General features: G+C 37.1%; 1 protein-coding gene across 3 annotated transcripts in view; it reads left to right on the top strand.

Annotated features, from left to right (window-relative positions):
• slc12a5a (solute carrier family 12 member 5a) overlaps positions 1 to 13,034 on the top strand; it is a 140,363-nt gene that overhangs the window by 41,614 nt on the left and 85,715 nt on the right. The window contains exon 1 of one of the 3 annotated variants that reach the window (XM_046846204.1): positions 9,362 to 9,914. The exons of the other annotated variants lie outside the window; for them this stretch is intronic. Coding sequence (XP_046702160.1) covers positions 9,860 to 9,914 — 55 coding nt within the window. The 5' untranslated portion in view covers positions 9,362 to 9,859. Of the gene's footprint in view, positions 1 to 9,361; positions 9,915 to 13,034 lie in introns of those variants that run through there. 3 annotated transcript variants of the gene reach the window in all.

Raw genomic sequence — 13,034 nt, 5'->3', positions numbered from 1 at the left:
GCCAACTTTTTCTACAGATATATCAAGCTCGTTATCATTGCTATAGCTTTCAATTGATTACTTACATTGGCGATTTGTTTACTTTGACTTTCTATATATAGTTTGTTTCTATGTACAGCTTGTTTCAGACTTTGAGTAGACTTTTAAGTGTTTAACTATTTTTTTTTTTTAATCCACTAGCTAGTTTACAATCCTACTTGTAGTACTAGGATCAATCATGTGTCTGTGACTGAGATCAATTTATATGACAAAAAAATATATACTTTATGTTTGGGGTTTTCGCTGATAAGAAAATTAGGTTTATTATGTGGTATGTAGTCATGTTGGCAGAATTTGAGGTGTCAGTGTCAAAGTGTGTACCCAAACTCATGCACACTATAAACTTTATGACATAGGAAGCTTTGGAACTGTTTAAGATTAACTCTTTCATTTCATTTCTTTTTTTCTGAGTCAGACAGTGAAGTTATGAGCTTTTGTTCCATGAACAAGTCAAAAATAAGACGGCAGGACTGTCGTATCTTTGGCCAATAAAATATACTCTGATTTATACTTTATTTATTATTAAGTAACAGTTACAGCAGTGTTGTTTCTCACCATTTCTCTTACTGCTGCTTGGTGCACAATATATACAACACCTTCACTGACAAGCTCGAATTGTGTATGGAAAAATTCTGTTTTTATCTCCTCCTGCCTATTTTTTCTTGTTAGCAATATTGGCATTTCTGTCAATATTACCTTTTATCAACTACACGTGCGTAGGGTGCACAGCGGGTCCTGTAAACTCATTCTGTTCTTGCACACATATCCCCCTCTTTTTGACCTTGGGGAAAGAGTTCCATTATGACGGATTAAACCCCAATTCTGTACCAAATACTGGCACTTAATACAAATCTTTTGTATACCCGATTGTAATGTAACCTAATGCACTAGGTGGTAAGTCCTGGCTGGAGGCATGCTTATTGCACATTAGTAAATAATGCATGGTGACAAGGCAGAATGAAAATGTAATGCAACCTAACTACTGAGAGAAAACAATGTGTAGAAGGATTTTGCTTGTGTCCAGACAATCTTGCCTGTGTCTATATCCAAGGAATGTAATGTACTGTATGTATCTGAATATATTATTCAGACAGAACAGGTAATGTGTTCTAAATTAAGACACAGTTACACAGTAATATGGCAAAATCTATTTCTTTATTTTTTTGCTATTTCTTAACATTGCCTTACTGAGCTCTAGAAAAACACAATATGTTCACCATATTTCTGAACAAACAATAAAAAATACATAAAAATAACGTTTTTATTTATTTAGCCTCCAATCCATGTAGCCCATGCATTGTATAGAGGGCAGCACACCTCTGCTGTAGTCTCCAAAACATGTTTTGCATGTTCTCGCCACGTTATTGTGGGTTTCCTCAGGGACCTTAAGTTTCCACCAAGCTGTCTGAATACATGCAGGTAATTGTATTTGCCCAGAGTAAATTGTACTGCCTTACAGTATTTCTGACTACTCTGTTTAGAGTAGTCAATGTGCAGCTTGTGTAGCAGTACAGATTTACTGTCCTCTAAAAATAACTCAACATACAGCCATTATTGTCAAAAACGCTGGCAACAAAAGTGAGTACACCCTCAAGTCAACATGTCAAAATTGTGTCCTAAGTATCAATATTTTGTGTGAGCACTATTGTTATCTAGCACTGCCTTAATACTCCTGGGCATGAAATTCACCAGAGCTGCACAGGTTGTTGATGGGATCCTCTTCCATTCCTCCATAATGACATCACGGAGCTACTGGATGTTGGAACATGGCACTTCTTTACCCTCTGCTTGAGGATGTGCCACAGGTGCTCAATAGGGTTCAGGTCTTTGCCACTCCATCACTTTCATCTCAGCTTCCTTAGCAAGGCAGTTGTCATCTTCGTAGTGTGTTTGGTTTTGTTATCATGTTGAAAAACTGTCATTTGGCCCAGTTTCTCAAGGGAGGGCATCATGTTCTACTTGAGAATATCAGAGTACATGTTGGAATCCATGTTTCTCTCAATGAACTGCAACTACCCAGTACCAGCAGCACTCACGCAGCCCCAGATTATGATTCTACCACCACCATGCTTAATTGTAGGCAAGACACAATGTTCTTGGTACTTTTCACCAGGGCGTCACCACAAATGCTGGACACCGTCTGAGCCAAACAAGTTTATCTTAGTCTCATCAGACCACAGGACATGGTTCCAGTAATTCATTCTCTTGGACAGGTTGTCCTAAGCAAAATGTTTGTTTTGCAGGCTTTCTTGTGAGCCAGCCTCAGTAGAGGTTTCCTTATGGGATGATGGCCCTGCAAACCGACTTGTTGCAGTGTGCAGCATATGATCTGTGCACTGACAAGCAGACTTTCTGCTTCTGCAACCTCTAAAGCAATGCTGACAGCACTCATGTGTTTCCCTTGAGAGTCCTGTTCTGAGTGGAACCCATTTTGGAAACCTCTGTATGACCCTGGTCACTGTACTATAACTCAGTTTGAGGGTGTTACCGAACTTCTTATATCCTAGGCTGTCTTTGTAGAGAGCAACAAGTCTAATTTTCCTGAGAGTTCTTTGCATGAGGTGCCATGTTGAACATCCAGTGTTCAGTATGAGAGAATTGTACTCAAAGCACCAAATTTTAACTGCTCTAATACAAGATACACAAATATGTATGGTCCTGTCAAGAAGACAAAAACATATACACGATGACACATTGCACACTGACTACTCTAAAATATATCCAAGTTTCATTGCTATAGTATTGTCCCTTCAGAAGATATAGTTAAATGGCTGCTGAAATGTGAGTAGTTTATTCACTATTGTGAGATACTGTACATGTAAGTTCCAGAGAAAATTCCAGTCTAGTTCACCCATGTCTGGTTCAAATTTGAATATAGGTAGAAACAGTTGCATTGCATTATGCTTGCAATATATTCAGTGTCTATGTGTTGTTGTCTGAAGGTCAATTGTGTTTAATTGTTCCTTTGTGTTATAGAGAATTGAGGGTCAGTCATTATACATGTTGATCACGCCTATGCAAATCAGAGCTATTTAGAACATCACTTCTTTATTGCTGTTTCTTCTAATGTCCATTTTCTGATAGGAGAAAAGTAGGTCACTATGCAATTTCATTGCCACATATTGGCCTTTTGATGTCAAAAACTCATATCTGCCTTATATGTCTAAATAGAGATGGGTTCTTCTTAATTAACAAATATGATACTGTATATTAATGAATGTCTCTAACATGGAACCAGACTAAATCCTCTGTCAGATGTAGTTTTTTGTTCTCTTAGGCCTTCAGAAGGCACACTCTACCCTGTTACTCGGATGTGTCAAATTTCGAGTGTTAAAAAATACACTGTGCTGCAGTTTCCTGTCATGTCTTCATCGGCATGCTCCTGAAGGTTTTCTGAGGGGAAAAATACATCAGCCTGTATTTCAATAGTTCTGTCAAGAACACTATTTAAGATGTGAGCTCAGCCCACATCTCCCATTCTTTTTTTCCCCTCTAAACAGCCTGCCTCATGAGAGCTTTGCAGATACTGATGGCCTTGCTGTTTAAGTAGGGTGAGAGAGGTGGAGAGAAACAAATATATTGTATAGTTAAAGTAGAATTGAATTGAATAGCTGTTTCATTTTCCCATGGCCTTTTTTCGATAATTTGTCTTCAGATTAGGTTCAACTGGCAGTGCTTTATTCTGCTAAACTCTTTGTCTGCGGCCATTTTGGTTTTTTTTGGTGTTTATTTAATTTTTTTTTACAGTCCATTTTTTTCCTTTGATAAGCCTTGTAATAGTTGCATACTGGCTTGGACTTGCAATGATAATTGAAAAAAGCTATAGAGCAGCTGTTGCTTCGATTGCTTTGTCTGCCTGAATTGCGATGTGATGGATGAGGATTCGACGAGGGGAGCACGGTCTAATCATGTGACTAATTATGTGACACAACAGACTTTGTGTCCTTCCCAGTTGTCCTCACGTGCTATAGCATTACTTCTGAATTACTTCTAAGTTAATTAAGCCACTCAGAATCACTGTGTGTGTTCTTTGGTAGGTGGGGAGCAGGGGAGCATTTGTTATTTTATGCCTTTATTGGGACCAGATGTCCCTAAGAGAGTAGAAACATCTGACATTATGGTGATATTTTGCTGGTACCAGTGGCTAGCTTTGGTGGCAGACAACCTAATCTTTAGGTAAGCATAAGTAGAGGAACAATGGTGTTTGCAAATAACACTGAATAATTGGGTGTGTTTTGTTATTATGCTTGGAATTAATACATAAGACCTGTGACCAACTGACATCATCAAACTGTTGCATTTTTCTATTAATGGTGCTTTTTCTGACTTGTACCAAAATTCAATTCTATTTCAGAATTTGAAATGCTGATAATTCTGGTCTGCTGATTAATTTGGGCAGGCTAAAACATCTCAATTGAAGATTTTGTAGTGTGTAGCTTATCTCTATATTTCTTTGTAAATTCCAATCTGGTCTTAGTGGTTTTGCATCTTGTGGGGGTTGTCTTTACATTTCTGCTCTCGAAATCCTCCCTGTAGAGGTTGTTTGTGATGTAATTAATTGTTGCTTTTTAGATTTTAGATCAGATTATTAATAAGGGGAAATGTCACTTGGAAAATCAATTAGTTTAAACAAAAGTTACAATCTGTTTAACATATATATATATATATGTATATATATATATCAGGTATTAAAGCTGCTATTCTAAGTTATTCTTTTTAATTCATCTTTTGATTTCAAACCAAATGTCTTTAGTGTATATTAAAAATAATGAATCGGTCTTCGATACTTCTATTTTAATACTTTTGACCTGTATAGTTAATGAGTGTGTTCTCTAGCATAGCAGTAATTAGATACATTAATCAATTTTATGGTCCTTACCAGAGATGTCAAAAGTACAACGATCCTTCACTTAAATAGAAGTACAGATATTTATGTTTTAAAAGACTCTAGTGGAATTTGAAGTACTGCCTATGCTTTTTCACTCAAGTTAAAGAAGTTTGGGCTCTGACATGTACTTAAGTAAAAAGTAGCCGTTACTACTACATATTTTAGTGCCATGCTGGTAACTGGACCTCACGTCATATTAATAAATTAATTCAAATGATTTTTACATTTTGTTACCTAATGCATGTATCCAGGCTGAACATCCACCGCATAATCCACAAGCAGAGTAAAGATGATGATCAGGTGATCAGGAATGTCTCTGTTCTCATGTCATGTTTCTCATTCTCATGTCATGTTTACATCATTGACACCTTACGACTGTAAGAAAACATACCTTCGTATTTAACTCATAAATCCAGCAGTGGGAAGGGAATTCACGTCCCTTCGTGTTTTATCTTATGTGCAAATGTATAATTCACCTCATATGGGTTAATTAAGGGTGTTTTGGCAACCAACTTGAAAGAAAATTACATTTTATGACAGTGGCATAAAGGCACATATGAACACTAACTGACAGGACAATTAAGTGCTGTCACACACTCGTTTATAGATCTGATTGAGGGTTGCTAAGATATAATACAGTGATATTTTTATCATGCCTTGGTTAATATCTGTAAAAAAATAAAACACAATGCTGCTATTAAAAAACTATTATTACTTATTTCTTATTTCTTATATATCTTATTTCTTTAATGACCATTAGAATATTTAACTTTTTAAATATATATATATATATATATATATATATATATATATATATATATATATATATATATATACACACTTTAACACAGACTGACCAAACAGATTAAAGAATTAAGGTAAAAATGATGGTTTAGATACAGGTATACACTGTGTTTGTGTATTGCAACTAAACCATTTGTTGCATTAGTGATAATTAGGCCTGGTTGTGTTTCCTTTATTTTATACCTTGATGCCCAAGTAATAAAAGGAGGTTGGGTTGTGCCTTTAATGTATGTAGGTGTACATTTTAAGCATGGCAATCCCCTGCACTACACACATACAATATAGCCCGAAATAATAAGAGGTTATATTGCACCATCCCTGCTCAGTATAAATCAATCTTCACTTATTAAGAAAGTATTCCAACTGTCCATCAGGGAGCATTTCTCATTAAGTGGGATCCTTGAGCAGGTCGATATGGCTGCTGTTTACACTGGCCGGGTCTTTCATGTCACTGTCAGAGACTTTGGTTTCCAGCTATCTTTGTGCTCCTGTTTAAGAATGTAAATCAATTCTTTCTTTAAGGGCTAATGTACATTGTCAGCTGCTGAGTGATGAGGCTTGCCTGAGAAGGTTATATTATTCACTGTTTCAGCTTATAGACAGTAATTATTAGTTAAGCTTATTTGATTCTCTATTGAATGTTGCGTTGTGCCTGCATAGGGATAGGATTACATTGTACGTGCTGAAAAACACTGACTCAGTGAAGCGTATAAAAGTCTGACATCCTCCATCTGACAGAGGCTTCTCTTATCACCCGTAGCGGTTTGCATGTACGTATGTGTGTGTCAAAACAATTCTTCAGTCGCTCAACCATCATAACCCAGCACGTTCCTACTATATCATCCAATCCAACTCTTTTATTTACCTTTGAATGAGTGCGGCCAGTGTGTCCTGCTGTATTTCATTTCCCCTGTCCTGGAGTGTGAGGGAAACCGCAGGGGATTCAGCAATTCTAGAGCAGTGTGGGGTTAAGAGCTTTTCTCAAGGGCATGATAACAGCCATGTGTTTGATAGCTCTAGCCATCAACCCAATGTTGGTGTGATGCTCTGGCACAGGTCCTGCTCTCATAGCACTGTTAAATTGGAGGAAAGGCAGTTTCTGTTTTTGTAGCATTTCAGTATAACATACCTCAGCAACACATATAGTAATTTAAAGTATATTTTGGCACATACTACTATAATTATTATTATTATTATTAATATTATTATTATTATTATTATGTTCATGAAATTATATTTTATGAACAATACTAACACTGCCATGTTATTTTTGATTCATGTTTAATAAAATGTCTGTCTGTCCTAAATTATTTTCTTCAGACCCATTCTTTTCAAAAGAAGCACATGCACGTGCATGTGTCTGTGTAAGCATACAGTATATACACTAAGAATGAACACAATTTCAGATGAACTCTGCCTTTATCAATTCCACCAGACACCACTGAAACCCCCAAAATAGCTCAGTTCTCAGTCTGAGCTACTCGGACCTAAGTTACATGAATGAATGTTGGGTAAAAAAAATGTGAGACATGAAAAAAGAGAGGATTTCTTCAGGATCTCTATCACTTCATATAATATGTGAGTGTATTTTAATACCAACTCTCTTACATGCCACCACCTCAGAGCTGTGTGTGTACACATTATTCTGAGTAAAGACATTTGGGGGCAATAAATATGATCTCTTTAAGGCCAAGGGTATAGCCACATCATGGCTTGACTTTATACAACCATTGTTACAGATGTTTGACTTCCAACTACATAATAAACTGAGAAACTAAGAGTTTAAAATACTTATTTGAACGTCCTGAACTAGCCCATCTGAACCAAAACTACTGAATAAACTTTACCTAAACTGTAGCTTCTAAACTAAATGTACTGAACCAATCCTACTGAACCAACACTATTGAATCCAGAATACAAAAGCAACTATATTGAACTATACTACTTAATAACATTATCGACCAAAAGCTACAATCTTAACCAAAAGTTCTAAAGCTACTATAATATATACTAACATATAATACTACTAAACCACTCTTGCTACATCAAACATACTAAGTTAATGCTACTGAACCAGCATTACCAAACTAACCCTACTAAACTAACCCTACTGAACCAGCATTACCAAAGTAACCCTACTAAATCAACCCTACTAAACTAATGCTAATGAACCAGCATTACCAAACTAATCATACTAAATTAAATCTACTTAACTAAAACTACTGATGTAATCCTACTAAACTAACCTTAATGAACCATTGATCAAATCCTACAGCACCATGTCTGCTGAACTAATCCTACTAAATCAACCCTACTGAGCTAAATTTGCTTTACTATGGCTACTGTACCAATCCCACTGAAAGGAACTGTACTGCAACAATCAATTATACTGAATTAACCCTACCAAACCAACACTAGTGAACTAATTGTAATGAATTAACCCTACCAAATCAACACTACAGATTTAACCATACTAAACCAACACTAATGAACTAACCCTTCTGAACCTAATATACTGAATATGCTTAAGGTTCTGGGTTACTGATCATAAGGTATAAGTTCAAGCCCCAGCATTGTCATGCTGCCACTGTTGGGCCCTTGAGCAAGGCCCCTAACCATCTCTGCTCCATGTATCAGGCTGACCCTGCACTCTGACCCCAGCTTCCTACCAGACTGGGATTTGCAAAAAATAATTTCACTGTGCTGTAATGCATATGTGACACCTTATCAAAGACTAAATAAAATATACAAGATCCTTTCTGTTTATGGGATTTTATTTTCGAGCGAACATGCCTTTGTATGGAGACCTGTCATTTTCTGAGTACAGCAGATTAATGACTCTGGTTGCCACGGCAGCAGTGATGACATTGCTGGATTCATGAGATTAACACAGGTTTGTTTTATTATGTCCTCGATATCAGCCTCTAATGCCATTCTCCCTCTCGATAGATAGATAGATAGATAGATAGATAGATAGATAGATAGATAGATAGATAGATAGATAGATAGATAGATAGATAGATAGATTTCTCAAAGGACATGATAAATGTCACCACAAAGTAAAAACTGCCACATATTCCTTTTTTGCCCTCTTTTGCCATTTAGGACATTTCTATTTGAAGTCTTTACACACATTTAGAAATGAGGCGAGAGAGAGAATGTGTATGTGTGTGTGTGTGGTTCTACAGTGGTTCTCATTTCTCTTGGAGGTGCATCAGGGATTTATGTTTTGAGGTATGCATATGAACACTTTAGAATTTTCGTCTTTTCTTTGAATTTGAATAATGACCAGATCTTATGTTCCACAAGTTTAAACCTAAAAAATACAAAACGAAAATCAGCACCCGCCATGTAGACAGTCAGGAGAAAGAGAGAGCGAGAGACAGAGAGAGAGGTTGGGGTGGGAGGGTGGGAATTTGGTTCTAAACGTACTATCACCTTCTGACTGACATCAGATGAGAAGAGATGAAGAACCTGTCTTCTGCATTGCTCCAGACCTCTCTCCTCCCTCTTTCATGCTCCAATCACCATCCTCTCTCTCTCTCTCTCTCTCTCTCTCTCTCTCTCTCTCTTTCTTGTTCAGTCTCTGAGAAGACTGAACACTATGGTGAAGCCCAAGGAATAATCACATTAACCTTAAGGACCACTGATTTCAATGTTCACTGACTGTAGTCTCGTGAACGTAAAATAGCATATACTGTATATGTCCAGCATTGTATGTGGGAACTGGTGAGCAAGCGAATGTGTTCCATCATCCAACTCCTGCAGCTCATGCTCTCTACGATATCCTCCTCCTCCTAAAGAGAGAGAAAGAGAAAGAACAGGGAGAGAGAGAGAGAACAAGTAGAGAGAGAGAGAGAGAGAGAGAGAACAGGGAGAGAGAAGGGGGACGACGGCAAGAAGAGAAGCAGCATAGAGAGAAAAATCACGCTCTTTTTATTTCTACCGTGCTGCTCGTCCTCTCACCCCCCAGCAGGGAAAAATAGGAGGACAGAAGGTGACTGTCCATCTTTCTCTCTCTTCTGTCCCTGAATTTGGGTGGGATTGCGTGGTTTTTATTTTTTTTCTACCAGTGGGGGACACTTTGGAGAGAACTACCAGGGAAACGAGGAGAAGCTGAGAGCCAGGATGCTCAACAACCTCACTGAATGTGAGGAGGGAGAGGGGGGAGCAAACAGCCAGGGTGAGTGGTGGAATCTCTCTCTCTTTCTCACACACACACACACATACACACACAAACACACATACACATACATACTCATGCACACAAAACCATAAGCATTTACAGCGACCGGTGCGTGCTCTCTTATACCCTATACAAACAGTCTCATGCTGTGCACACACACTTAGTTACTCAGTCATGCTTTAATGGTCAGATCAAACACAGAAATGGAGGGATGAAGAAGAGGAGGAGTAGGTAGGGCAGTGAAAGAATGAGAGAGTGAAACAGAAAGAGAGAGAGAAAGAGTAGGAGGGGTGTGTTCTGCTGTTGCTGCCTGCATCGGATCCTCTCTCCTCTTTTACTGCATGCGTGCCGTGACTAGAATAGTAATCGGGTCTTTTGTTTATTGTGTGATGCCCTAGTGCTCACTCATGACACACTTCACAGAGCGACTGCGGACTGCGCTGGAGCTTGCTGGAGTCACGTTCGTAAAAGTGGCACGCGCTCCATATGTGTTCGCCAAGATGCTGGTTCTGAGTAGTGCTGTCATTCAACATATTGCAAAAACCTTGTCCTCGAAGAGCAGCGTTCCACAAATGCTGAGGCAGAGCTGTACACTAACCCTCTAACCCCGGGCAACATACTTGTACTTTCAAAATTCATCAATATGGAATATACATTAATATTCATGACTTTTTATCTAATTGCTCTCAATTACTGTTCATTGGATCATGGGAATGCCATGTAAAGCACGTGACACTGAAGCCGTCTCATACCGATTAATCACCAACACCCCCCCCACACACACCCCCCAACCCCCAAATCAAATTACAGCCCTTTGCAGAATGTTTTTGTTTGTGTGTATGTGCACATCTTGACATATGAAAGTATTCTGAAAGTATATATGTATAGAAAGTTTAAATTAAGACATTTTAACCGTGTCATAGGTTTCCTGCACAAAAGAGTTTTATTTTTTGTCTTAACACACAACATTACAGTTAAATATTTTCTGTATGATTTTATTTTTCTTCTGATCTTAACTCCTCATTTATTATCCACAAACTACAACCTGCGGTCATTCAGTCACTTTTGCTCAGTTTCTTTCTGTCTGTAGTATAGAAGTGTGTCTCTGTCCATGGTGCTGATTTGTCCTCTTCATTACGCACTGAGTAACAAGCATGAGTGGCTTTATCAGGAGGCTCGGCTGAGAATCTTGCTATCTCACCCTCCGACACAATGAAAAGTGCTCATCTCCAGATGCATTCAGCATCCTCGGAGTTAGCGTATTCATGAGATGCCATCTGATTATGCTATTTTGTTCATTATCGAGAGAAGAGTTGGCTGTTCACTCGACAAGAAGGGGGTTGGGGAGCCCACTTTTATCTTTCATCTGTGCTCTTCTGGGGTTTGCTGTTGTTTTTGTTTATCATCATCAGTAATATTATATAGCATGTTGCGCAAACTATTAGAAGAAGGCTACAGGTGTACATGAAGTGCTCTGATTCAAGCTTGAGCTTGTCAATTCTTAGACTTCACCAATTATACTTTTTTGGGATCTCTTTTCTAAACATAGTCTGGTTTCAATTACTATATTAAGTAAAACACCACAAATTTATGGGTTTTTCTGCAAACCATTACATGAATTCCCTCCTTCCAGTGAAATGTAGAAAAGGAGGTGGGTAGCACACAGGAACAAATATGTCTACAGATTGCACTGCATTTTGTATTTGTTTTATTTTTAAAAGTACAGAGACAAATTCATAAATATATCTTTTTTTTTTTAATTCGACATTCACTTTATTTCGATTTGGCATACATTGCAATATTTTTAATATTAAGTAAAAAAAAAAAATCAGCCATTAGTTATGTTATCAACATAGTTCCTCCATTTTTTGGAGATAAAATGGTGTTCCAACTAGGGTGTATTCCTGCCTTATGCCCAGTGTTCCCAAGGACAGGCTTTGACCAGGAGAATCTGCTTGGTGGTAGCTGTAGCTAAATTTGATGTTAAAACTGTGGTTTTTTTTATTTTATTTTGTTACTTCTTTTTCTAGTAGGTAATTTGTTTCATTAAAATAAAAACAATATAAGTTATTCAGATTTCTTCAGTGTAAAACTACAGAATTGTTAGCACACTTGTAGAGCATGATACATACTGTACTGTATATCATAGGAATATCTTAAATTAATAATTCAAATATAATTAGACCTATCTCGAATTAAGCCACTGGAACCGGCTATTAAAAGTAAGCCTCTATAACTTAATAAGCTTCTCAAGCACACGCTGCTAAGAAACTCACACACTCATCATATCACAATGGTTCAATATGCAAATGTAATAAAAATCTACCATGAGTGGAAGTTGTTTTTTTTAAATCATCCACATTCTTTTTTTAATAGTTTGTGTTTTTGTTGGTATATTGTAAAAGCAGAATGTAGCCTGAGGGAAATGCTTCTGCATGAGGAATTAGTATTTTCTATCCAGCTATTCACTCTTTTTATTAAAGGGAATATCCAAAAAAAATAGAAAGAAGAAATATAGTTGAAGGGTCTTGTGTGCTTGTAGTATGTACTGTATACTGTATCCTTTAACTGGGACAGTAAATGTAGTGTACCAATAATGCTGTTCACTACAAATGAGTTTTTACGCCCATGTCCTTTTTGTTTTACTTATGGATTTTAAAGTTACAATAAATCAGACACCACAGCAACAAGAAAATGTACAGTTTAGTACTTTATAGAAAAAACATCTGCATCCTCTCTTTTTCTCTTTCTCTCTCTTTCTCTCTCTCCATATCTCCTACCACTTTGCTGCAAAAAGACATTAATTATGATGTAGTTCCAGCTGAGTGTATGCTTAAATGCCCCGTTGGGACTCACTTCCATTATAAATGTTATTTTTGAAATTTATTTCTGAAATATACCATTTATTTAACATACTGTTATACTGTAGTGTAGTAGTTTAGTGTTGTAAATTAGTGTAGTGTTAAGTATTACAGTGGCTGTAAGAAGTGTATCTTTTATCATATTAAAGAGACACATACATGTTCCTTTTGTTTCTATGCAACAAACTAGGTTATTTAATGGTAGAAAGATTTACTTTGACCAAACAAATATATAAATGTCCAGATTTTACACTTT

The sequence above is a fragment of the Silurus meridionalis genome, chromosome 1 (genome assembly GCF_014805685.1).
Source record: "Silurus meridionalis isolate SWU-2019-XX chromosome 1, ASM1480568v1, whole genome shotgun sequence".
NCBI classification, from domain to species: Eukaryota; Metazoa; Chordata; class Actinopteri; order Siluriformes; family Siluridae; genus Silurus; species Silurus meridionalis.
The sequence above is the reverse complement of the archived record's forward strand: the minus strand, read 5'-3'. Positions and strand labels throughout refer to the sequence as shown.